We start from the raw sequence: 22,646 nt of genomic DNA on the forward strand, positions 1-22,646 counted from the left end.
TCTCTGACTTTGTTAATAAGGCAGGTATTTGTGTGGTAATAGCCAAACCTTTTTCCAACAGATATTTTTGACAAATGTATTCCAGTAAATTGTGACATAAGGAAAATATACAATATCCCTTTGAAATAAAGCATGTATAGATCTGTTCTGAGGGAGCAAGGAGAAACACATTTCTCCTATTGGAGAGTCAACTGGATTAAGCAAGGGTAGCTCAAGAAGGTGTCTGTTGACACCTCTAAACAACATGAGAGTTCCAGATGGAATAGCATCAAAGACTACGGCGAACGTCTAGGTGTAACAGGGATATTGTAACGTGATAAAAATTCATCCTAATTGAGTAATAATCCTTCTGCATTAAAAAGTTGACTCACCAGCAGGATATGATTATTAAACCAGTACTTAAAGACTTGTTTCTATACAGAATATCCTCATTGTTCCAAATGAAATAGCCTACCTATGTGGAGAAAAAAATATGTTTATATGTTAATGACCACACTAAGAGTACTAATTGAAGCCACCAAAACGTGAGAAGATATAATGGGGATGAAATTCCAAATTGAAGTTGGATTATTTAAGAAATGTTTAGCCCAATTTATCTTAAAAGTATTTTTCAAAATAGAAAAATAAAAAAATTGAGAACACCATATTCATATGTGATAATAATGACAGATTTCCTAATATAACGTGTATGATTTTTCCAGATAAAAAGCATCTGGTCAACCGCTTTACCTATTTTGTTGTCAAGATGTAGGGACTGGGCTGCGTACGTAAGTCTGGAGATACCTTTTGTTCTAGAAAACAATACTCAACCTTTCAAGGATAAATCCCTCTGCAACCAATGGTTCAACTACTTTTTGTTTTTTTCCCAAAATATGTATGCAATTTAATGAGCATCTTTCCTGTTGATCCTTAGATATGGTAATCCCAAGGTATGTTATTTTTTCCTTGACTGCAATATTGCAGATAGAGGGTATCACACAGTCTTTTACAGCAAACAATTCACTCTTTAAGGTTTAGGCAAAGACCAGATGCTTTGGAAAATATATTTACCACATCGACTGCTTTAGGAATCTGGTCGGCATCTTTCAAAAAGAAGGTGGTATCATCTGCAAGATGATTTGTGGTAATGTCTGTCAGCAATAGAGATCCCTTGTACAGTTGAAGTCAGGCAGGTTTACATACACCTTAGCCAAATACATTTAAACTCAGTTTTTCACAATTCCTGAAATATATTCATAGTAAAAATTCCCTGTATTAGGTCCGTTAGGATCACCACTTTATTTTAAGAATGTGAATAAGGTCAGAATAATAATAGAGATAATGATTTATTTCAGCTTTTATTTCTTTCATCACATTCCCAGTGGTCAGAAGTTTACATACACTCAATTAGTATTTGGTAGCATTGCCTTTAAATTGTTTAACTTGGGTCAAACGTTTCAGGTAGCCTTCCACAAGCTTCCCACAATAAGTTGGGTGAATTTTGGCCCATTCCTCCTGACAGAGCTGGAGTAACTGAGTCAGGTTTGTGAGCCTCCTTGCTCGCACATGCTTTTTCAGTTCCGCCCACAAATGTTCTATAGGATTGAGGTCAGGGCTTTGTGATGGCCACTCCAATACCTTGACTTTGTTGTCCTTAAGCCATTTTGCCACAATTTTGGAAGTATGCTTGGGGTCATTGTCCATTTGGAAGACCCATTTGTGTCCAAACTAACTTCCTGACTGATGTCTTGAGATGTTGCTTCAATATATCCACATGATTTTCCTGCCTCATGATGCCATCTATTTTGTGAAGTGCACCAGTCCCTCCTGCAGCAAAGCACCCCACAACATGATGCTGCCACCCCCGTGCGTCACGGTTAGGATGGTGTTCTTCGGCTTGCAAGCCTCTCCTTTTTTCCTCCAAACATAACAATGGTCATTATGGCCAAACAGTTCTATTTTTGTTTCATCAGACCAGAGGACATTTCTCCAAAAAGTACGATCTTTGTCTCCATGTGTAATTTCAAACAGTAGCCTGGCTTTTTTATGGTGGTTTTGGAGCAGTGGCTTCTTCCTTGCTGAGCGGCCTTTCAGGTTATGTCAATATAGGACTCGTTTTACTGTGGATATAGATACTTTTGTACCTGTTTCCTCCAGCATCTTCACAAGGTCCTTTGTTGTTTTTCTGGGATTGATTTGCATTTTTTGCACCAAAGTACATTCATCTCTAGGAGAGAACGCATCTCCTTCCTGAGTGGTATGATGGCTATGTGATCCCGTAGTGTTTATACTTGTGTGCAATTTTTTGTACAGATTTTTTGGCTGATTTCTTTTGATTTTCACATGATGTCAAGCAAAGAGGAACTGAGTTTGAAGGTAGGCCTTGAAATACATTCATAGGTGCATCTCCAATTGACTCAAATGATGTCAATTAGCCTAACAGAAGCTTCTAAAGCCATGACATAATTTTCTGGAATTTTCCAAGCTGTTTAAAGGCACAGTCAATTTAGTGTATGTAAACTTCTGACCCACTGGTATTGTGATACAGTGAATTATAAGTGAAATAATCTGTCTGTAAACAATTGTTGGAAAAATTACTTGTGTCATGCAGATGTAGATGTCCTAACCGACTTGCCAAAACTATTGTTTGTTAACACGAAATTTGTGGAGTGGTAGAAAAACTAGTTTTAATGACTCCAACCAAAGTGTATGTAACCTTCCGACTTGAACTGTGTATCGTTGGATATAATACAACTTGTAAAAAGTTGGGTTGCAAGCAGGAAGAGGTAAGGAAAAATTGGCAACCTTGCATAAGAAATAGAAACTCATGTTCCACTGTATCGAAGGCTTTATAGAAGTCTAAGAAGAAGATAAAAATAGATTTGAAGATCAGATCAGAATAGTCAATAAAGTCTAACACCAGTCAGATATGTACGGATGACTCCCTCAGTGCCTTTCTCATTCTAGTGATCGTACTCCACATGACCCATGACCTACTCCACAGGATCAAATATAGTTGTCAATGAGAAGTTACACCCGGAAATGGATGATTCTATAATAAAGAAAATGTTAAAAAAAATATTCAAAATATTTACAGCTAAAAAAAAATGCATTTTTACCTTTGTTCATTTTGTAATTATTTTGTCATGAATCTGCAAGTATGTTAACAGGTGAACATGTTTCAAGGAGGGGTCCTTCGCTTCGGATGTTTGATATGCTGTGGACGTCATTCCTTGCAGTCTCCTTCAATTCGTCCTACACTCCAGTCCAACCGGCGAAGTCTACAGCGGCGCCACAAACATCTGAATAAAGTCACTTTAGTTGATCTATAGTCCCATATTTTACCGGTAAGTGAAGCAACTGAACTGGATTTTACTGTAGATTAACTAGCCAAACTATATATTTGTCGCAGTTTATGACCACGCTTGCCCGAGTACTGCCTGACACGCAATCGCTGAATGTTCCTAGCTAGCCGGTTAGCATAAGCTAGCTATTGAGCTATGTTACGAGTACTGTAGAGGACAACTCATGTCCGGTGCACATGTGTGTGAAATTAAGACCACAAATTAAACTGGATTACTTTGTTACTTGGAGTAGCTAACTGTGAATTAGCTAGATAACTTCCATTTTGTAACAGTAACGCTAGCTAGCCAACTCAATCTGCTAACTAGACCGCTACGTTAGCTGTAGCTAGTTAGTTAGCTTCCTTGGCATGCAATGCATGCCTGGCAATGCGGACGTACAGCAGGTTACATAGCTACTTGTGCATGGCAGACTTTTTAAGGTGTTGAAACAACTTAAACATTTCTGTACAGAAAATGCACAAGGAATATGTACATTGTTTTATTGTCCAGCATAAAGAATATATCTCAGAACTTTGACACGCGCCTCTACGCCAGCTAACTCGCCACAGCAACACTAGATAGCAATAGGATAGGTTGAATATATCAATGGCTTCCCTCAGTTAACCTTGCCCACCTTTGCTCAGTATGACGTTTGTCATTACAGTTGCCATAATTGGCATACCATTATCTTTTCCATATCATTAGCTAGCCAGCCACCTTAGCTAATGTTAGATACAGAACTGGAACTTGAAAGTACAGCCTCTCACTATCTGTTAACCTTAGCTGGCTAACTAGCTACCACTCAGCTGGCTCTGCTGAATGGCATATGTCGAACAGAATTGCTTAATTTTCGCATACATTTTTATAGGTTTTATGGTTGTCACTTCTGAAAAGTGTGTAGTGACAGGTGAATGAATACCTGACACTGTTAGTGTGGAACACCAGGCATTCCTGAACCATATTGTAACAGTGTGGTGACAATGTCAACTTGTTTCATTCAAACTGATTCAGCTGTTATGACAACCACAGGATGTCAAAAATAGATTCACTACACAAACACCCCCTTTCTTACAGTATGCTATACCCTCACTCAAAGATGAGGCCTCACATGAACCAGGAATGACTGCGTGGTCTTGTAACGGAAAGACCCACCTACCACGGTCTGTCCTAGAGACTGTTCTAGGAGATTAGTAATGGAGTCTCTGAGTTGCACCATGCCCAGTTATTGATTGATTAATGGGACAGACTGGGTAGGAGACAGTACTTGGCTGGGGAGTGGAGCCCTTCCCAGACCCACCCTTTCTGGAATTGTTTTATTTTCCTCCACCTAGCCGTGACTGAGTGAGTCACGGAGTTATGGCCTAGCGTCAGTTTAAATAAGTTGGCCATGCAGAGCTATACAGATGCAGACAGACAGGCCACTTATCATATCCAGCATCTGCAAGGGAACCCATGCTCTGGGCTGATAGAGCTGGCTCTTATACAGACAGGCAACCACGCCCTTCAGTTGGGGGAAAATAGACATTATCCCAAAGGATGACTAGCTGTTTTGGATGAGTAGCTATGTTTATAGACTCAAAAGAAACATTGTTTTCTGAACTACGCACCCTTGCACAGGCATTTTGTAAACTAAAATATACTCTGACTGTAATATATGCATATTTTTTTTCCTGCTGCAGGTGTAATGGCAGTGCCTCCATCATATGGTGACCTTGGCAAATCTGCCAAGGATATCTTCAACAAAGGCTATGGTACTGTATCTTTCACTCTGGAATAGGCTATACTGGTCATTGATTTAGTTGTATTGAACACCTTGTGTAAGAACAAGAATAACCAATAGGGTGGCTTTGTTAGAGGCATGCTAAACCAATAGGAAGGCTGGGCGGGTGCTCCTTCTATATGTAAGCTGTTGTCGTGACATGTTATTTTTGTGTCCAAGGAAAATATTTTAGATATATAAGAAACATATGCAAAAAATCTTCTTACAGCACATTTCTACATGTTCTCCCCTATTTGGCACGGGATCAATTATCACATGGCATGATATGTTTACAGTTTTGGCATATCAAAGGATGAAAATGTCATATGGTGTAACCGTCCGAGGATGAATTTGAACAATGCAAGGGTTGCGAAATAGGTTTTAATTCATAAGAACTTTGCTTTTCCCCCTAAAGGGTTTGGCCTGGTGAAGCTTGATGTGAAGACCAAGTCTGACAGCGGAGTGGTAAGTTTACTTATTTTCTTTCTAATCATTTGTGTACTTTGAAAATTAATTGTATCTACTCTACCATATGTAAAAGTTTAGACATGTTTATGATTGCAGTAATTGTGTAATAGAAGGTAATTTGAATTTACAACCCTGGGAGCTTGACAGCAGTATAGTTCAATACACTCCTTGATGATTAAAAACCCAGGAGCTTTCAGATAATTATACAAGTTTTTGTTCATATCCTGATTTGAATCTTTTTACAAATGTTATACAGGAGTTCAAAACAGCTGGCTCCTCAAACACGGACACCAGCAAGGTGGCAGGTAGCCTTGAAACCAAATACAAGCGGTCCGAGTATGGCCTGACCTTCACAGAGAAGTGGAACACTGACAACACCCTGGGAACAGAGATCACCGTTGAAGACCAGGTTCGGATTCAACAAAACATTATTTTTGGAACACAATTGGTTAGCCTTACACAACAAAATCTGTCTATGGAGCGTCATGATAGCCTGACACAATAAAAGGTGATTCAAACAAATAATTAATATGCAATATATATTGATCAAATCAACCTTGTGTTGCCAGTCTTTTTCCAACTTTCTGTTCTGGTTCCCTCTAGATTGCCAAGGGTCTGAAGCTGACATTCGACACAACCTTCTCACCAAACACTGGGTATGATTAGTAATGTACAAGTTCAATGCAGAGGACTAGTTCTAGTACTGGTCAGTCAAATAAACTTTAGCCTGAAATGGCACTCGTCTGTGTAGTATTATTTGAATCACATCCAAGCCATGGATTGTGTTACTGTTTTTGTGCTTTTATTTGAATGTAGTTTATTCTCCTAGCAGGGCCTCCAAACTGTGACCATTTGGATACATTTAGCAACCCATTGACTTTGCTATCCAACTTGTATGTTTTAGTGGTCGCATCAATGTGCACTGCCATTTTACTAAACTAGATTTTTTTTATGCCGCTGAAACCATGATTTGGTCCAACCTTAGCCTGAAGTGCCCATTCATATCCTTATTCCCCCATGAGTCACTGCATGTCCACTGAGCTCCGTGGGATGAGTTTCCCCTAGGTACAGATCTAGAATCCGCTTCCTTTATCCAGTTTTGATAGTCTTTAGCTGCACCCTCATACTACTCCTCCTCTGTTCCGCGGATGATGTGGAGGTAAACCCAGGCCCTGCATGTCCCCAGCCACCCTCATTTGTCGACTTCTGTCATTGAAAAAGCCTTGGTTTCATGCATGTCAACATCAGAAGCCGCCTCCCTAAGTTTGTTTTACTCACTGCTTTAGCACACTCTGCTAACCCTGATGTCCTTGCCGTGTCTGAATCCTGGCTCAGGAAGGCCACAAAATTCTGAGATTTCCATACCCAACTATAACATTTTCCATCAAGATAGAACTGCCAAAGGGGGAGGAGTTAGCCTGCAAAGTAATGTCATACTTTCCAGGTCCATACCCAAACAGTTCGAACTACTAATTTTTAAAATTACTCTCTCCAGAAATAAGTCTCTCACTGTTGCCGCCTGCTACCGACCCCCCTCAGCTCCCAGCTGTGCCCTGGACACCATTTGTGAATTGATTGCCCCCCATCTAGCTTCAGAGTTTGTTCTGTTAGGTGACCTAAACTGGGATATGCTTAACGAAAACTTCAAGCATTTCTCAACGGCTGGCCATGCCTTCCTCCTGGCTACTCCAACCTCGGCCAACAGCCCCCCCCCGCAGCTACTCGCCCAAGACTCTCCAGGTTCTCCTTTACCCAAATCCAGATAGCAGATGTTCTGAAAGAGATGAAAAACCTGGACCCGTACAAATCAGCTGGGCTTGACAATCTGGACCCTCTATTTCTGAAGCAATCCGCCACCATTGTCGCAACCCCTATTACCAGCCTGTTCAACCTCGCTTTCATATCGTCTGAGATCCCCAAGGATTGGAAAGCTGCTGCGGTCATCCCCCTCTTCAAAGGGGGAGACACCCTGGACCCAAACTGTTACAGACCTATATCCATCCTGCCTTGCCTATCTAAGGTCTTCGAAAGCCAAGTCAACAAACAGGTCACTGACCATCTCGAATCCCACCTTACCTTCTCCGCTGTGCAATCTGGTTTCCGAGCCGGTCACGGGTGCACCTCAGCCACGCTCAAGGTACTAAACGATATCATAACCGCCATCGATAAAAGACAGTACTGTGCAGCCGTCTTCATCGACCTTGCCAAGGCTTTCGACTCTGTCAATCACCATATTCTTATCGGCAGACTCAGTACCCTCGGTTTTTCTGATGACTGCCTTGCCTGGTTCACCAACTACTTTGCAGACAGAGTTCAGTGTGTCAAATCGGAGGGCATGCTGTCCGGTCCTCTGGCAGTCTCTATGGAGGTGCCACAGGGTTCAATTCTCGGGCTGACTCTTTTCTCTGTATATATCAATGACGTTGCTCTTGCTGCGGGCGATTCCCTGATCCACCTCTAAGCAGACGACACCATTCTGTATACTTCCGGCCCGTCCTTGGACACTGTGCTATCTAACCTCCAAACGAGCTTCAATGCCATCCAACACTCCTTCCGTGGCCTCCAACTGCTCTTAAACGCTAGTGAAACCAAATGCATGCTTTTCAACCGTTCGCTGCCTGCACCCGCACGCCCGACTAGCATCACCACCCTGGATGGTTCCGACCTAGAATATGTGGACATCTATAAGTACCTAGGTGTCTGGCTAGACTGTAAACTCTCCTTCCAGACTCATATCAAACATCTCCAATCTAAAATCGAATCTAGAGTCGGCTTTCTATTCCGCAACAAAGCCTCCTTCACTCACGCCGCCAAACTTACCCTAGTAAAACGGACTATCCTACCGATCCACGACTTTGGCGACGTCATCTACAAAATAGCTTCCAACACTCTACTCAGCAAACTGGATGCAGTTTATCACAGTGCCATCCATTTTGTTACTAAAGCACCTTATACCACCCACCACTGCGACCTGTATGCTCTAGTCGGCTGGCCCTCGCTACATATTCGTCGCCAGACCCACTGGCTCCATGTCATCTACAAGTCCATGCTAGGTAAAGCTCCGCCTTATCTCAGTTCACTGGTCACGATGGCAACACCCACCCGTAGCACGCGCTCCAGCAGGTGTATCTCACTGATCCTCCCTAACACCTTATTTGGCCGCCTATCGTTCCAGTTCTTTGCTGCCTGTGACTGGAACAAATTGCAAAAATCGCTGAAGTTGGAGACTTATCTCCCTCACCAACTTCAAACATCTGCTATCTGAGCAGCTAACCGATCGCTGCAGCTGTACATAGTCTATCGGTAAATAGCCCACCCAATTTTACCTACCTCATCCCCATACTGTTTATTTATTTACTTTTCTGCTCTTTTGCACACCAATATCTCTACCTGTACATGACCATCTGATCATTTATCACTCCAGTGTTAATCTGCAAATTTGTAATTATTCGCCTACCTCATGCCTTTTGCACACACTGTATATAGACTCTCTTTTTTTCTACTGTGTTATTGACTTTATCTTGGAAAGGTCGCAGTTGCAAATGATAACTTGTTCTCAACTAGCCTACCTGGTTAAATAAAGGTAAAATAAAATCCTAAACTTAACCATTAGTACAGACAATGCAAAACTGACCAAAGATCGGTGTCTGGGGGTAACTTCAACCCACAGAAGGCTAGTTTCTCAGCTAGCTTCATGCTGGCCACGCTATTAGTTTAGAACTGGGCTTGGTGTCATGTAACATTAGCACAAGAGGCTCATAAAGTCTGATTTCTTGTTGTGTGTGTTGGTGCACCTACTGTAAGCCTTGTTGGCTGGTGTAATGTTCCAGAAAGACGTGGCTCCGAATTGTTATTGCTTGTGGACTATTGATTATGAACATAAGTGTATAGGTGAATTACTGGAGTGATGTTTTTCATCTCTTGGTTTGTCCCAATTGCATTCATATTATGTTACGGTTGCTACATTTCCCTCAGACTGGCTATATTAAGCCTGAGCTGTTTAGCTGTTCATTCAAAATATTATAGTTCAGATTGTGGGCTATGGTTAACCAAAACTGTTTTCCTTTCCAACAGCAAGAAGAGCGGCAAAGTCAAGACCGCCTACAAGCGCGAGTTTGTCAACCTGGGCTGTGATGTCGACTTTGACTTTGCTGGCCCCACTATCCACGGGGCGGCCGTCGTGGGTTACGAGGGCTGGCTCGCCGGCTACCAGATGACTTTTGACACGGCCAAGTCTAAGATGACCCAGAACAACTTCGCTGTGGGATACAAGACCGGGGACTTCCAGCTGCACACCAATGTGTAATTGAGGGCATACATGAGTTTATTATGCCTTTCTATTTAAAATGTTATGAATTTCCAGTGCTCTGCTGTGTACATTCAATTGCAAAACTTTTTACATTTTTTTTATGCTGACATGGGTGAATGGACAGAGCTGTAGGCAATATGGTGATGGTTCAACTTGGAAATGATAATCATTGAATATCCAACGATTGAACCAAAGCCCCTATACAGGGCTCAAAATGTCAGGCCCAACAAACTGCATATGAGGGTAGAGGAAAGGGCTTTATTTCAAACTGGTCTACAGAGAAGTACCCTCTTATCACTCCTCTCCCTGGTTATTGTTACTGTAAAGACTGCGCAGTTCTCTCTCTAATCTTCTCCCCTTTCTTGTGTTACAGTAACGACGGTGCACAGTTTGGCGGCTCCATCTACCAGAAGGTGAGCCCCGTGCTGGAGACGGCGGTCAACCTTGCCTGGACTGCCGGCAGCAACAGCACAAACTTTGGCATTGCAGCCAAATACCAGCTGGACAAGAGCGCCTCCATCAGTGTAAGTACCGAGCACGAGTTACTCTTTGTGCCAGTTTCAGACACATGTAGCCTAGTCCAGGACTGAAAAGCATTGTCAATGGAGATTTTCCATCAATTTTATTTGTTGTTGCTTAATCTGTGTTTGGGAAACCACTCTTGTTTTTTTAGACTGTCCTTTGTATCCTAAGAACACATGCAAGAAATATCTTCTACACCCCACTACATTGTCTGGCTCTGAAATATCAGAGTTGCTAAGTAAATTTCTGACTGCTGTCGTTATCTGCCTTTGGATTTTAAGTTAATCAATTCATTTGGTCTTTTCAGGCTAAAGTGAACAACAACAGCCTTGTCGGTGTTGGCTATACCCAGACGCTGAGACCAGGTAAGACCTCTTGTTTTAAGGATAATTATAATAGTTATCTTATTTGTGTTTCTAAAGGTTATTTTATCAGCTGTCACTAGAATAAAGTTCACAGCACAGGTTGTTCTAATGTTAGGACTTTAACCCCCTAAAGTCGATGTCTGCGCCCTGCGGAAATCTAAGTGCATGATAAAATAATAAATCTCCATCAAAATCCATCTATTTATGCTAGAGATTTTTTTTTGTTCTTATTTACAATATTTACAATAAAAGTGACTCAAATGACACTACATTATTTACTATTCATTTATATTGGGCACAAACCGTGTATTGGGGTAATATTTGATATGTGCATAATATTATATATTCTTCATGTGACCCATGATAAGACTGTTATCTGGCTATAAGATTTAAAAATATGCAAGAGACTACAGTGGAGTTACAGCAATCAAAGGTCTGAGAATGGAATTCTAAATATAGATGTTTTTAATTACTTTGTAAAATGATTGAAATCAAATAAAACTTCAGTTACAAAGCATTATTCTAAGCATGATCAGAGAGGGAGTGGGACAAAGAAAAGATAGCTTGTGCCATAGCTCATGGGAGAGTGTATATCTCACCAGCGTCAATCAGGAACAAAAAAGAGAAGGCACATTGAATCCAAGACCTTTAAATAACATCTGAGTTGTTGACCAATAGCAGTACTGAAAGGTTAAACTCCAATCAGACCTGTGAAGACAACCTCCGCTATCCAGAAATGTGATATAACGGAATGCTGAATTCCTGAGTAGACCTCAATAATATGCGAGAGGGTTTATTAAGTCACTTCGGGGACTGGGTCACCCTGCAAATGCATCCAAGTTTGTAGTGTCATAAGCTTTGTCATTGCGTGCTAGGATTATGGGCCCAAATACTAAGCTTATGAATAAATTGAATATACTATGCAAATTTGTCCAAATACTTATGACTACTTTAAATGGGGGGACTAGATGCATAACGTGCTCTAATTACTAACTGGTAAAATGGATATGTAATAAAAAGTGACATTCTGTACTGTCACCTCACATAAAACATTTGATTTCAAGTCCCAAATGTTGGAGTATAGAGCCAAATGAAAAGTTTTTCACTGTTCAAGTACATATGTAGGGACAGCACTTAAATATTAATTAAAAGTGGTCCTCTTGTGTGTTAAAAGCAGTGAGCTACAGAGAATGGTTTATGAGCTGAGGGCCAACCCACACTTCATAATACACTACATGACCAAAAGTATGTGGACACCTGCTCATCAAACATCTCATTCTGAAATCATGGGCATTAACATGGAGTTGGCCCCCCCCCCCCATCCCTCTTGCTGCTATAACAGCCTCCACTCTTCTGGTGAGGCTTTCCACTAGATGTTGGAACATTGCTCCGGGGACTTGCTTCCATTCAACCACGAGTATTAGTTAGGTCAGGCACTGATGTTGGGCCTGACCTCAGTCGGCATTCCAATTCATCCCAAAGGTGTTCGCTGGGGTTGAGGTCAGGGCTGTGTGCAGGCCAGTCAAGTTCTTCCACACCGATCTCGACAAACCATTTCTGTATGGACCTCGCTTTGTGCACATGGGGGCATTGTCATGCTGAAACCGGGAAAGGGCCTTGCCCCAAATTGTTGCTACAAAGTTGGAAGCACAGAATTGTCTAGAATGTCATCGTCTAGTGTAGCATCAAGATCTCCCTTCACTGGAACTAAGGGCCCTAGCACAAACCATGAAGAACAGCCCCAGGCCATTAATCCTCCCCCAAACTTTACAGTTGGCTCTATGCATTGGGGCAGGTAGCGTTCTCCTGGCATCCGCCAATCCCAGATTTGTCTGTCGAACTGCCAGATGGTGAAGCGTGATTATCACTCCAGAGAACGTGTTTCCACTGCTCCAGAGTCCAATGGTGCTGAGTTTTACACCACTTCAGCCGACGATTGGCATTGCACATGATGATCTTAGGCTTGTGTGCGACTGCTCGGCCATGCAAATACATTTCATTAAGTTCCCGACAAACAGTTATTGTGATGATAATGCTTCCAAAGGCAGTTTGGAACTCTGTAGTGAGTGTTGCGACTGGCGATTTGTACGCACTTCAGCACTCTACTGTCCTGTTCTGTGAGCTTCTGTGGCCTACCACTTCGCGGCTGAGCCGTTGTTGTTTCTAGATGTTTCGACTTCACAATAACAACACTTGCAGTTGACTGGGGCGGCTCTAGCAGGGCAGACATTTGACGAACTGACCTTTTGGAAAGGTGGTATCCTATGACGGTGCCACATTGAAAGTCACAGCTCTTCAGTAAGGCCATTCTACTGCCAGTGTTTGTCTATGGAGATTGTATGGGTGTGCTCAATTTTTATACACCTGTCAGCAACAGGTGTTGCTGAAATAGCCTAATCTGGGATTTTGAAGGGTTGTTCACAAACAAGTATCTGCTTCTCTTCCTCAACCTAAGCTCTTAATGACTCTCATACAGTATTGTCTGCAATATAAATTCATTGGACAATGTTGTACATAATATGGAGGGAAGTAGGAATGCTTCTATAAGTGCATGTATAAGTGCACTGTACTGCACAAATGGATTTTTAAAGATGTATCGTATTTTACTGGGGACTTGATCATCTGCAAACGAGCTACCGGCAACCAGTCATTTTCAATGAAAGGAGCGACGGTCGGCCAATAGAGGGGGCTAGCGACCAGATATTCCCAGCGACTGCCATCATGCATGCTGTTTAAAGGGGAGATTCCAACGACTTGATCGCTGATTATCTCAGCAAGTATCTCATTTTAAAAATAGGAAATTGTGTGTTCTATAGGAGATTTATATCTGCAATGTTGACACCGGGGATGGAACTTTAGGATTTTCAGTAGTTCTGCACATCTGTCTGAAAATACTACCCTCTGGCTTGCTTAATTTCCATCCCTAGTTGACACCTATTTTCTTTACTGTCATCCTGAATGTGACCCTGACCTCTCTCCTGTTGCAGGTGTGAAACTCACCCTCTCTGCCCTGGTAGATGGTAAGGGCATCAACACTGGAGGACACAAGCTGGGCCTGGGGTTGGAACTGGAGGCCTAAACTCTCCTTGCGGTGAAGGAAACGAGAGAATATCAGCAGTATCTGCCCTTAAAATGCATTTCCAACTCAAACCAGCAAGGGGGTATATCATGAATGGAAGGGATTTGTTCAGAGGCTACAATGAGAAAAAAACACTACCCCGTCATTCTTTGTTGTAAATGTTTTCTTTATCGTTTCCATCAAAGACACTTTCAGTGGGTCAATAATTTATACACCTTCTCATTGCATCTATCCAACACGGCCATGACAATAAAATACACCACATTGTTCTCCTCCCATGTAGCTAGTTGGTCACATGTGGCTTTTATGTACATCTCTAAAGTGTTTTTATTTGGTGAGACATCCGATTGGTTAAACACAGCGGTTGGGTTTGGTCATACATTTCTGATTTGACCATTTCTAACCAATCATCTAATATCTTGTCTGAACACATCTCATTTATAACTGCATTATTCACTGCACTAGGCTCCCCTACTATTTAAATATCATCATACGCCTTTTTGTTTTTCCTTCCACACACATGAGGACGAGTTTAAAGCTGTGTTGTACTGTTATGATCTGTCAGTCAGCCATTGGGATTTGAGATGTTATATCAACACTGTACATGATGAAGCCCTCGCTTAAACTGCGCAGATTTTGGGTGGCTTGAAACAGATTCTATGTTGGGGTTAAAACCTTTCATTCTTGGCTGACCTGGCAGGCTTTCTTTTGTTTTCTACTTTGCTGCAGACTACTATGGGAGGGTTTAATAAGGTTCACAGTAAAGCCAAACTGCCTGGATACTGTCCGGCTTTGGTGTGGTATACACTAAGTCAAGTTCAGTGTGAATGCTATCCCAGTAGCTTCTGGTCACTTGGCTGACTGAGAACGAGATCACCGGAAACCTGGAAGGTTGTTGTATGTTTAACTTTTCAATAAAGTCTTTGAACTCCAGAAACCAACTCCTGGCTTTTATTGAGAGCTGAACTTCTCTGGCCTTGGGAGGTCTTGCATATACACTGAGTATACCAAACATTAGGAACACCTTCCTAATATTGAGTGGCACCCACTTTTGCCTTCAGAATAGCCTGTATTCGTTGAGGCATGGACTTGACAAGGTGTCAAAGGCTTCCACAGGGAAGTTGGCTCTATGATGTTTCCCACAGTTGTGTCAAGTTGGCTGGATGTCCTTTGGGTGGTTGTCCATTCTTGACAGTCATGGGACACTGTTAAGCTTGAAATACCCAGCAGCGTTGCAGTTCTTGGCACTTAAATCTAGTCTTGCCCATTCACCCTCTGAATGGCACACAATTCATTTCACAAGGCTTAAAAATCCTTCTTTATCCTGGCTCCTCCCCTTCATCTACACTGATTTGAAGTGGATTTAACAAGTGACATCAATATGGGATCATAGCTTTCACCTGCTAAGTCTGACATGGACAGATCAGGTGTCCATAATGTTTTGTGCTCTAAATTTCAAATTCCATCAAACGACGATTGTTTGCCTCGTCATTGACTGCAGTCTGGTATGTTAAACCCCTATCAAGGCGTGCAAATATAAATGTAACAATTTCAAAGATTTTCGTGAGTTACATGACATTTCAATTGAAATGAGGCCATAATCTATGGATTTCACATGACTAGGAATACAGATATGCATCTGTTGGCCACAGAAGGGACATTGATCAGAAATGCAGTATCTGGTGTGACCACCATTTGCCTCATGCAGCGCAACACATCTTCACATAGTTGATCAGGCTGTTGTTTGTGGCCTGTGGAATGTTATCCCACACTTCCATGGTTGTGCGAAGTTGCTGGATATTGGCGGGAACTAGAACACACTGTCGATCCAGAGAGTTCCAAACATGCTCAATGGGTGACATGTCTGAGTGTGCAGGCCACGGAAGAACTGGGACGTATTTTGCCATGCACGCTGTCTGCCATCTGCACGTACAGTTGAAACCAGGATTCATCATTGAAGAGCACACTTCTGCAGCGTGCCAGTGGCCATCGAAGGTGAGCATTTACCCACTGAAGTCAGTTCAAGACCCTGGTGAGGATGATGAGCATGCAGCTGAGCTTCCCTGAGACGGTTTCTGACTTCGGTTGTGCAAAACCACAGTTTCGTCAGCTGTCTGGGTGGCTGGTCTCAGACAATCCCGCAGGTGAAGAAACTGGATGTGGAGGTCCTGGGCTGGCATGGTTACACGTAGTCTGGGGTTGTGGATAGATTATCTTGGCAAAGTAGAAATGCTCACTAACAGGTATGTAAACAAATGTATGCACAACATTTGAGAGAAATAAGCATTTTGTGCTTATGTAAAATGTATGGGATATTTTATTTCAGCTCATGAAAACTTTACATGTTGCATTTATTTTTGTTCAGTATAGTTGCCCTGGAAGCTGGCCTATAGACAACCTCTCATGGGTAAAATATTGTGAGGGTCAGGGAACAAGGTCAGTTCAACAATGTGGTGTGTCAGCAGCACACTTTCAAAGCTGATGAATTGAGGGTCACCTTATCCAGATACTTTGGTCTATATAAAGACCTGACTATAAGGCACTTTTATGAGCAACTGGGTGACCCTAAAGTACCTCTGTTTCATCATGGGGACACTGATGTAAAGGCAAAAGCCTTTTTTTTTTTACTCTTAAGTTGGCTGTTATGTGGTGCATCTTATCAGGTGGAATACAGCACAGCAAGTTAGAATAGCTGGAAACAGAAGTGCTCTTCCAATAGCATTTATTTCTTGGCTTATTCAGGCATTATCAAATCACATTATCAACCATGAACATTATCATCCCATCATCGCATGGGCAGAAGAAAATAGGAACAGCAAAATACAGCTATTGATTAGTTACATTCCATATTGCAGTACATATCTCACAGGAGCTCATTAATGGTCTCATAATTGACAGCTATGAATTATGATACTGTACATATTAAGCGTCAGTTAATCTTTCAAGGTGGAGCAGTTCTCATATTGCTTTGAAGGCTTGCACTAATCATGCAGGTTTACAGAAAATGTCTACTGACCTCTAAATCTGGTCTTTCTAAAAAGAGGTTAAGTCCCAGGTTTTAGGTTTAGCTTGCTTTTCTGCAATTGGCTGAGCAGCTTGCCCTGTTGATGGCTTCTTCGCAGTTTTGTCATCTTTGCTGTCTTCATCACCTCTTGTAAAGCCTTTCTCATCTATCTTAGATTGTGCCCCTTCTGTTGTCTTCCCGTCAACAGTTTTCTCTTTCAAACCCATGGTTGATACAGCCTGTTCTTTCACTGGTGATGTCTTTGTAATAGATATCTCCACATGTTCAGGTTTTTCCTCAGAGGCCTTGGTCTTCACGTTCTCTGTCTTTGGGGTTTCATCGTTGGGATCCGTAACCTTCTCAGGCTCTTTAGCCGTACTTTCCTCTGGTTTCTCCTGAGTTGTGCTGCTCTCTGGCGCCTCTCTGTGTGAGTCCTTGCTCTTTGCAACGGAAGGCACCTGTTTCTCTGGTGGTGTGGCAGTCTCAGCTTTGCCTCCACTGCTGATCGTTTCACTCTCTGTAGGGGTGGTCGTTGATTCTGGGGTAATGATTAAGTTTGATATAGGGGATATTTCATCTTTAGGGGTGATCTTGGTAGGTTTGATGGTTGGGGCCGGTTTAGGGAATGTTTCTTCTTTGGGGGTGACGGTTGGGGCTGGTTTAGGGGATATTTCATATTTTGGGGTGATGGTTGATTCTGGTTTAGGGGAGGTCTCTTCTTTAGTGGTGACGTTTGAGGCTGATTTTGGGGAAGTTCCTTCTTTAGGGGTGACTTCTGGTTCAGACTTTGGTGAAGTTTCTTCTTTAGGGGTGATGTTTGGGGTTGGTTTTGGGGATGTTTCTTCTTTAGGGGTGATGGTTGATTCTGGTTTAGGGGATATTTCATATTTTGGAGTGATGGTTGATTCTGGTTTGGGGGAAGTTTCTTCTTTAGGGGTGACTGCTGGTTCTGGTTTTTGGGAAGTTTCTTTTTTAGGGGTGGTGGTTGTTTCTGGTTTAGGGAAGGTCTCTTTGGGGGTGATAGTTGGAGCTGGTTTGGGGAAAGTTTCTTTAGGGGTGAGTACTGATTCTGATTTTGGGGAAGTTTCTTCTTTAAGGGTGACTGCTGGTTCTGGTTTAGGGGATGGTTCTTCTTTAGGGGTAATGGTTGGGTCTGATTGTGATGTTTCTTCTTTAGGGGTGACTGTGGGGTCTGGTTTAGGTGATGTCTCATCCTTGGGGGTGACCATTGGGTTCATTTTTGGGGATGTTTCTTCTTTGGGGGTGACGGTTGGGGCTGGTTTAGGGGATATTTCATATTTTGGAGTGATGGTTGATTCTGGTTTAGGGGAGGTCTCTTCTTTAGTGGTGACGTTTGAGGCTGATTTTGGGGAAGTTCCTTCTTTAGGGGTGATGTTTGGGGTTGGTTTTGGGGAAGTTCCTTCTTTAGGGGTGACTTCTGGTTCAGACTTTGGTGAAGTTCCTTCTTTAGGGGTGATGTTTGGGGTTGGTTTTGGAGAAGTTCCTTCTTTAGGGGTGACTTCTGGTTTTGGAGAAGTTCCTTCTTTAGGGGTGGCTTCTGGTTTTGGCAAAGTTTCTTCTTTAGGGGTGCCGGTTGGGTCTGGTTTTGGGCTTGTTTCTTCTTTAGGGGTGAAGGTTGGGTCTAGTTTTGGGCATGTTTCTTCTTTAGGGCTAACGGTTGGGTCTGGTTTTGGGCTTGTTTCTTCTTTAGGGGTGACGGTTGGGTCTGGTTTAGGGGATATTTCATATTTTGGGGTGATGGTTGATTCTGGTTTGGGGGAAGTTTCTTCTTTAGGGGTGACTGCTGGCTCTGGTTTTTGGGAAGTTTTTTCTATAGGGGTGATGATTGAGGCTGGTTTTGGGGAAGTTCCTTCTTTAGGGGTGACTTCTGGTTTTGGCGAAGTTTCTTCTTTAGGGGTGACTGTGGGGTCTGGTTTAGGTGATGTCTCGTTCTTGGGGGTGACCATTGGGTCCATTTTTGGGGATGTTTCTTCTTTGGGTGTGACGGTTGGCTCTGGTTGTGGGGTTGTTTCCTCTTTAGGGGAGATAGTTGTGTCTAGTTTAGAGGATGTATCAGATTCTTTCACTTTTTCCTCAGCTGTTGTGATATCATTTGTGAAATTTTCACTGCCATTAGATTCATTCTGCTCAACAGATTTTACACTATCATCATTGCTGCTCATTTTTGGCTCTGTCAGACCCACCTCCTTTTCAGGTGTCTGTGGCACAGGCTCTTCCTCACACTCAGTTGTTGTGCTGGGAAGTCTGGCTGAAATTTTACCTCCTACCGTTTTGTCATCCTGTGTAGTTTTTACACCAGAATAATCTGGTGACTTCACCTGTCCCCATGTCTCCTTGGCGGAGCTGTTTTTCAGCTCAGCAGTGATATCATGGGATTTCATGTCCTTCTCTGTGGGCTCAGGGAGATCCTCTTCTTGTGTTGCCACAGCACTCTCTGCCTCTTGAAGTTGGTCTGATTCTCTGTGCACCTTCTGATCAGGCTTCTGCTCCAGTGCTAGGGTGCTCTGCTCTTTCAGATCTACCTCTTTTTTCTCTTTTGATGGGCTTTCTTTTTTGCTCTCCTCTGACACCTTTTTGGGCTCTTTGGAAATGTCCTCTGTGGGGACCTGTGGTTCACCCTTTATTGAACTTTCTGTTTGAATATCCTCTGACTCTGACGTTTTGGGTTCTATGGAGATGTCACCCTTCATGGGAACCTCTGGCAGGGACTTGTCATGTTTTGGGGTGTTATCGTTTTCTAATGGCTCCCCCACATCTTTAATCTCACCGTCTATCTCCTCTGTTGTGTCCAGTTTTTCCTTCTCTTCCTCACTGGTGGCCTTAGCTGATTTGACTTCACTTTGTGTATTGTCACCTGTGTCAATGTCCTCCTCTCCTTTGTCATCTCCTTCCTCTCCATTTTCTCCCTTGCTAGGGTTAACTCCATCTCCATTTACCTCAACCTCTGCTGATGTTTCTATCTGCTGGCCCTTAGACTCTTCCTCCTGTTCCCCCTCTTTCTCTGGGGCCTCCACTTTAAGATCCACTTTACCTAAATCTTCCACTTTCTCCTCATCCTCCTCTTCCTTACCCCTCCTCTCAGCTTTGTCACTCTCCTCTCCCTCCTTCTCTCCCTCTCCTGTCTCCTCAGAGCCTGTCTCCTCAAACTCGGACTCCACCTCTCTGGTGGTCTCAGTGATGATCTCCTCTACAAACTTGTACTGGGGCTCAGACCTGCGTGTGGGCCCTCCCTGCCGGGCCAGGGAAGACAGGGTGTAGACAGGGGACTGGCGGTAGATGTAGGGCATGGAGATGTGGGTGTCAGAGATGGTGGACAGATGGAACTCCTCACCCTCCAGGAGTTTCCTATAGGGAGACAGAGACTTATTAGGCTTGATTACCATCATGACAATAATATGCATATGTCCCAATTTGTGTAGATGTGTCTCAATATCCATATTATGACTAAAGTGTCATTGTGTATTGTGATATAAGCCATGGTCTGTTCATTTGATGTGTTAAATATGAAATCAAACTTCCTCTATTTCAAAAAATGTCTACTGTTTCTTTTTTTTGTTATCCGTTATTAACTGTGTCTGTAGTGATCCCTCACTAACACTATGACAGTTTTGCACATTTTCAAATGTGTTAGTGCTGGGGTAGAATAAAAGGTGCACCTCCTGGTTATCCCCAGAAATAGATCCAGGAACACACTAAAACTCCCGAGTGGCGCAGCTGTCTAAAGCACTGCATCTCAGTGCTAGAGGCGTCACTACAGACCTTGGTTTGATTCCAGGCTGTATCACAAAAAGCCATGATTGGGAGTCCCATAGGGCGGCGCACAATTTGCCCAGCATCGTCCGGGTTAGGGTTTGGCAGGGGTAGGCCGTCATTGTAAATAAGAATTTGTTCTTTACTGATTTGGCTAATTAAATAAAGGTTAAATAAAAAATAACACAAATGGTATTTTCCTTTGTCAAGGATATTGTATGGCTAAACTTTGATATTCAAAATTACCAAAACAAGCTCCACACAAGTTTCCTTATCTAGTGAGAGAGACAGAGTTTGTCTCTTACCTGTAAGAGAGAATCTCCACATCCAAAGCCATTTTGACATTCAGCAGGTCCTGGTACTCTCTCAGGTGGCCAGACATATCTAGTTTAGCATTAGTCAGCTCATTCTCCAGCTGCCTGACAGTGTCCTGGACAGAAAAGCAGGGGTCATCATACAAATGCATATGTTTATTTGCAATAAATTATTAGAGGTACAAAATAAACCATAGCCTACCTGGTAATTAATCATTTCCGAATAGTGACGCTCCTCCAGCTCATGTAGTTGTTTTTCCAGGACCTCTCTTGTTCCTTTCGCGCAGTCCAGTTCAATGTTCTTCCCTTGGAAGCGCCTCCTATTCTCCTGGATCTCCTGCTGTGTTGCCTTCAGCGCCTCTCTGTTGCTCTCTGCCGCTTTTGTCAACTTTGTGAACTGGACACGGAAACTCTCCCCGACCTCAAGGATGTTGGAGGCGGCGTGACCTTCCAACTGTGCACGGATGTCCCGGAGAGCCGCAGTGATATCGAGTTTTGCAAAGGCATGCCCCTCGACCGTCACCTGAGACTCGTGGATCTGGGCTACCATCTCCAACACCTCGTCCTCATGGTTTTTCTTCAGGAAGTGAATCTCGTCCACCAGAGATTGCGCTTTCTTGTCCAGCTGAAGTTTTGCCAGGTATGCGTCGTTGGCGTCCTTTTTCAGCACCAGGATGCCTTTCTCTGCATCCGAGCGTTCACGAGCCTCCTGGTCGTATTTGTCTCTCAAGGTGAGGAAGTCTTCCTCCAGGTTCTGATGTTCTATCACGATCTGACGCTTCTGAAGGGTGATGTCATGCACTAGTTTCCTCAGATCCATAAGCTCCGACTCGTGCTCCTGTGCCAGAGATGCGGGGGACTGTGCCTTCTGTTTGATTTCCTCGATTTCCCTCTCGAGCAATTCATTTTGGTGCTCCAAATGACGCACCTTCTCAATGAACCCGGTGAAACGGCCGTTCAGCCCATGGAGCAGTTCTTTCTCATTAATTTTCGTCAACACCCCGGTAAACGTGTTTGATGAATCTAAAAAGATATCCGATCTTGTAACCGATCCGAATTCGCTCTTCGGCGTCGTCGCATATCCTCTGTTCATAAATGCGGTAGCCGACCCAAAACCTATAACGGTCCTGGACGCCGAGGGGGATCCGGTCAGTTTGTGTTGATAGCGGGAATAGTCATCTTGAGCTCTTCTATGTGGAGAACCCGACCGATACTCAATTTGGTGGCTCATGTTGCCTCAGTTGTCTCAGCGGTGTTGGTATGCTAAGTAGCGCTGCTCCTATCTTTTATATCCCCTCTGTCCGCTCGCGCTGCAAAATGGAACTGTCCATAGTGCTGAAAATGTATTGAATCAGCTGTAGGCTTGACTGCCTGCCAACGCGCGCGTCCTCTCTCTATCGCGGTCTATCTCTCTCTCTCCCTCATTGTTTTGTCGCAGACAGCAGTGACGTAGCCCATTGGAGAGCATTTCCCTTAAAAACGTCTGTAGTCTACAATGACACCTCAAAATCTCAAGTCTAATACATCTTTAATACATTTTAAGTGTTCAGACTATTGTTTTATTCAAGGGGCTAAAGCTTTCCTTGTTTTGATGATTTTCTTAATATTATGGAAAGTGGTTGTACATTCTGGTTTGGCTGAATTTGCTTTGCTTGTAATATTACTGTATAGGCCTACACGAGACTACTGTAATGAAAGTGTAAAATAGTCATGCAAGAATCACCCTAGGCCT

At 43.0% G+C, this 22,646-nt stretch overlaps 2 protein-coding genes across 2 annotated transcripts; one reads left to right on the forward strand and one right to left on the reverse strand.

Moving 5' to 3' along the window:
• Positions 1-3,218: 3,218 nt before the first annotated feature.
• vdac2 (voltage-dependent anion channel 2) lies at positions 3,219-14,762 on the forward strand. Its single transcript, XM_021580806.3, has 9 exons — positions 3,219-3,326; positions 5,003-5,074; positions 5,498-5,547; positions 5,807-5,959; positions 6,154-6,206; positions 9,625-9,852; positions 10,233-10,383; positions 10,689-10,746; positions 13,734-14,762. Exons 2-9 carry the CDS (start codon positions 5,008-5,010, stop codon positions 13,823-13,825), a joined length of 852 nt encoding a protein of 283 aa, XP_021436481.1. The 5' UTR covers positions 3,219-3,326; positions 5,003-5,007; the 3' UTR covers positions 13,826-14,762.
• Positions 14,763-16,530: 1,768 nt separating this feature from the next.
• LOC110502626 (uncharacterized) lies at positions 16,531-22,363 on the reverse strand. Its single transcript, XM_036960266.2, has 3 exons — positions 21,117-22,363; positions 20,906-21,030; positions 16,531-20,195 (listed from the first exon to the last, which is right to left on the reverse strand). The coding sequence occupies exons 1-3, from the start codon at positions 22,143-22,145 to the stop codon at positions 16,859-16,861; spliced, it is 4,491 nt and encodes a 1,496-aa protein (XP_036816161.2). The 5' UTR covers positions 22,146-22,363; the 3' UTR covers positions 16,531-16,858.
• Between the last annotated feature and the right edge of the window lie 283 nt (positions 22,364-22,646).

Source organism: Oncorhynchus mykiss, chromosome 23, assembly GCF_057628025.1.
Source record: "Oncorhynchus mykiss isolate SJ-2025 chromosome 23, ASM5762802v1, whole genome shotgun sequence".
NCBI classification, from domain to species: domain Eukaryota; kingdom Metazoa; phylum Chordata; class Actinopteri; order Salmoniformes; family Salmonidae; genus Oncorhynchus; species Oncorhynchus mykiss.

Coding starts and splice junctions, on each gene's coding strand:
- LOC110502626 (XM_036960266.2), bottom strand. CDS start 22,145: ATGAGCCACCAAATTGAGTATCGGTCGGGTTCTCCACATAGAAGAGCT. Junction 21,031..21,116: donor CGGAAATGATTAATTACCAG/GTAGGCTATGGT, acceptor TTTTCTGTCCAG/GACACTGTCAGGCAGCTGGA. Junction 20,196..20,905: donor GTGGAGATTCTCTCTTACAG/GTAAGAGACAAA, acceptor GTCTCCCTATAG/GAAACTCCTGGAGGGTGAGG.
- vdac2 (XM_021580806.3), top strand. CDS start 5,008: ATGGCAGTGCCTCCATCATATGGTGACCTTGGCAAATCTGCCAAGGAT. Junction 6,207..9,624: donor ACCTTCTCACCAAACACTGG/GTATGATTAGTA, acceptor CCTTTCCAACAG/CAAGAAGAGCGGCAAAGTCA. Junction 10,747..13,733: donor TACCCAGACGCTGAGACCAG/GTAAGACCTCTT, acceptor CTCCTGTTGCAG/GTGTGAAACTCACCCTCTCT.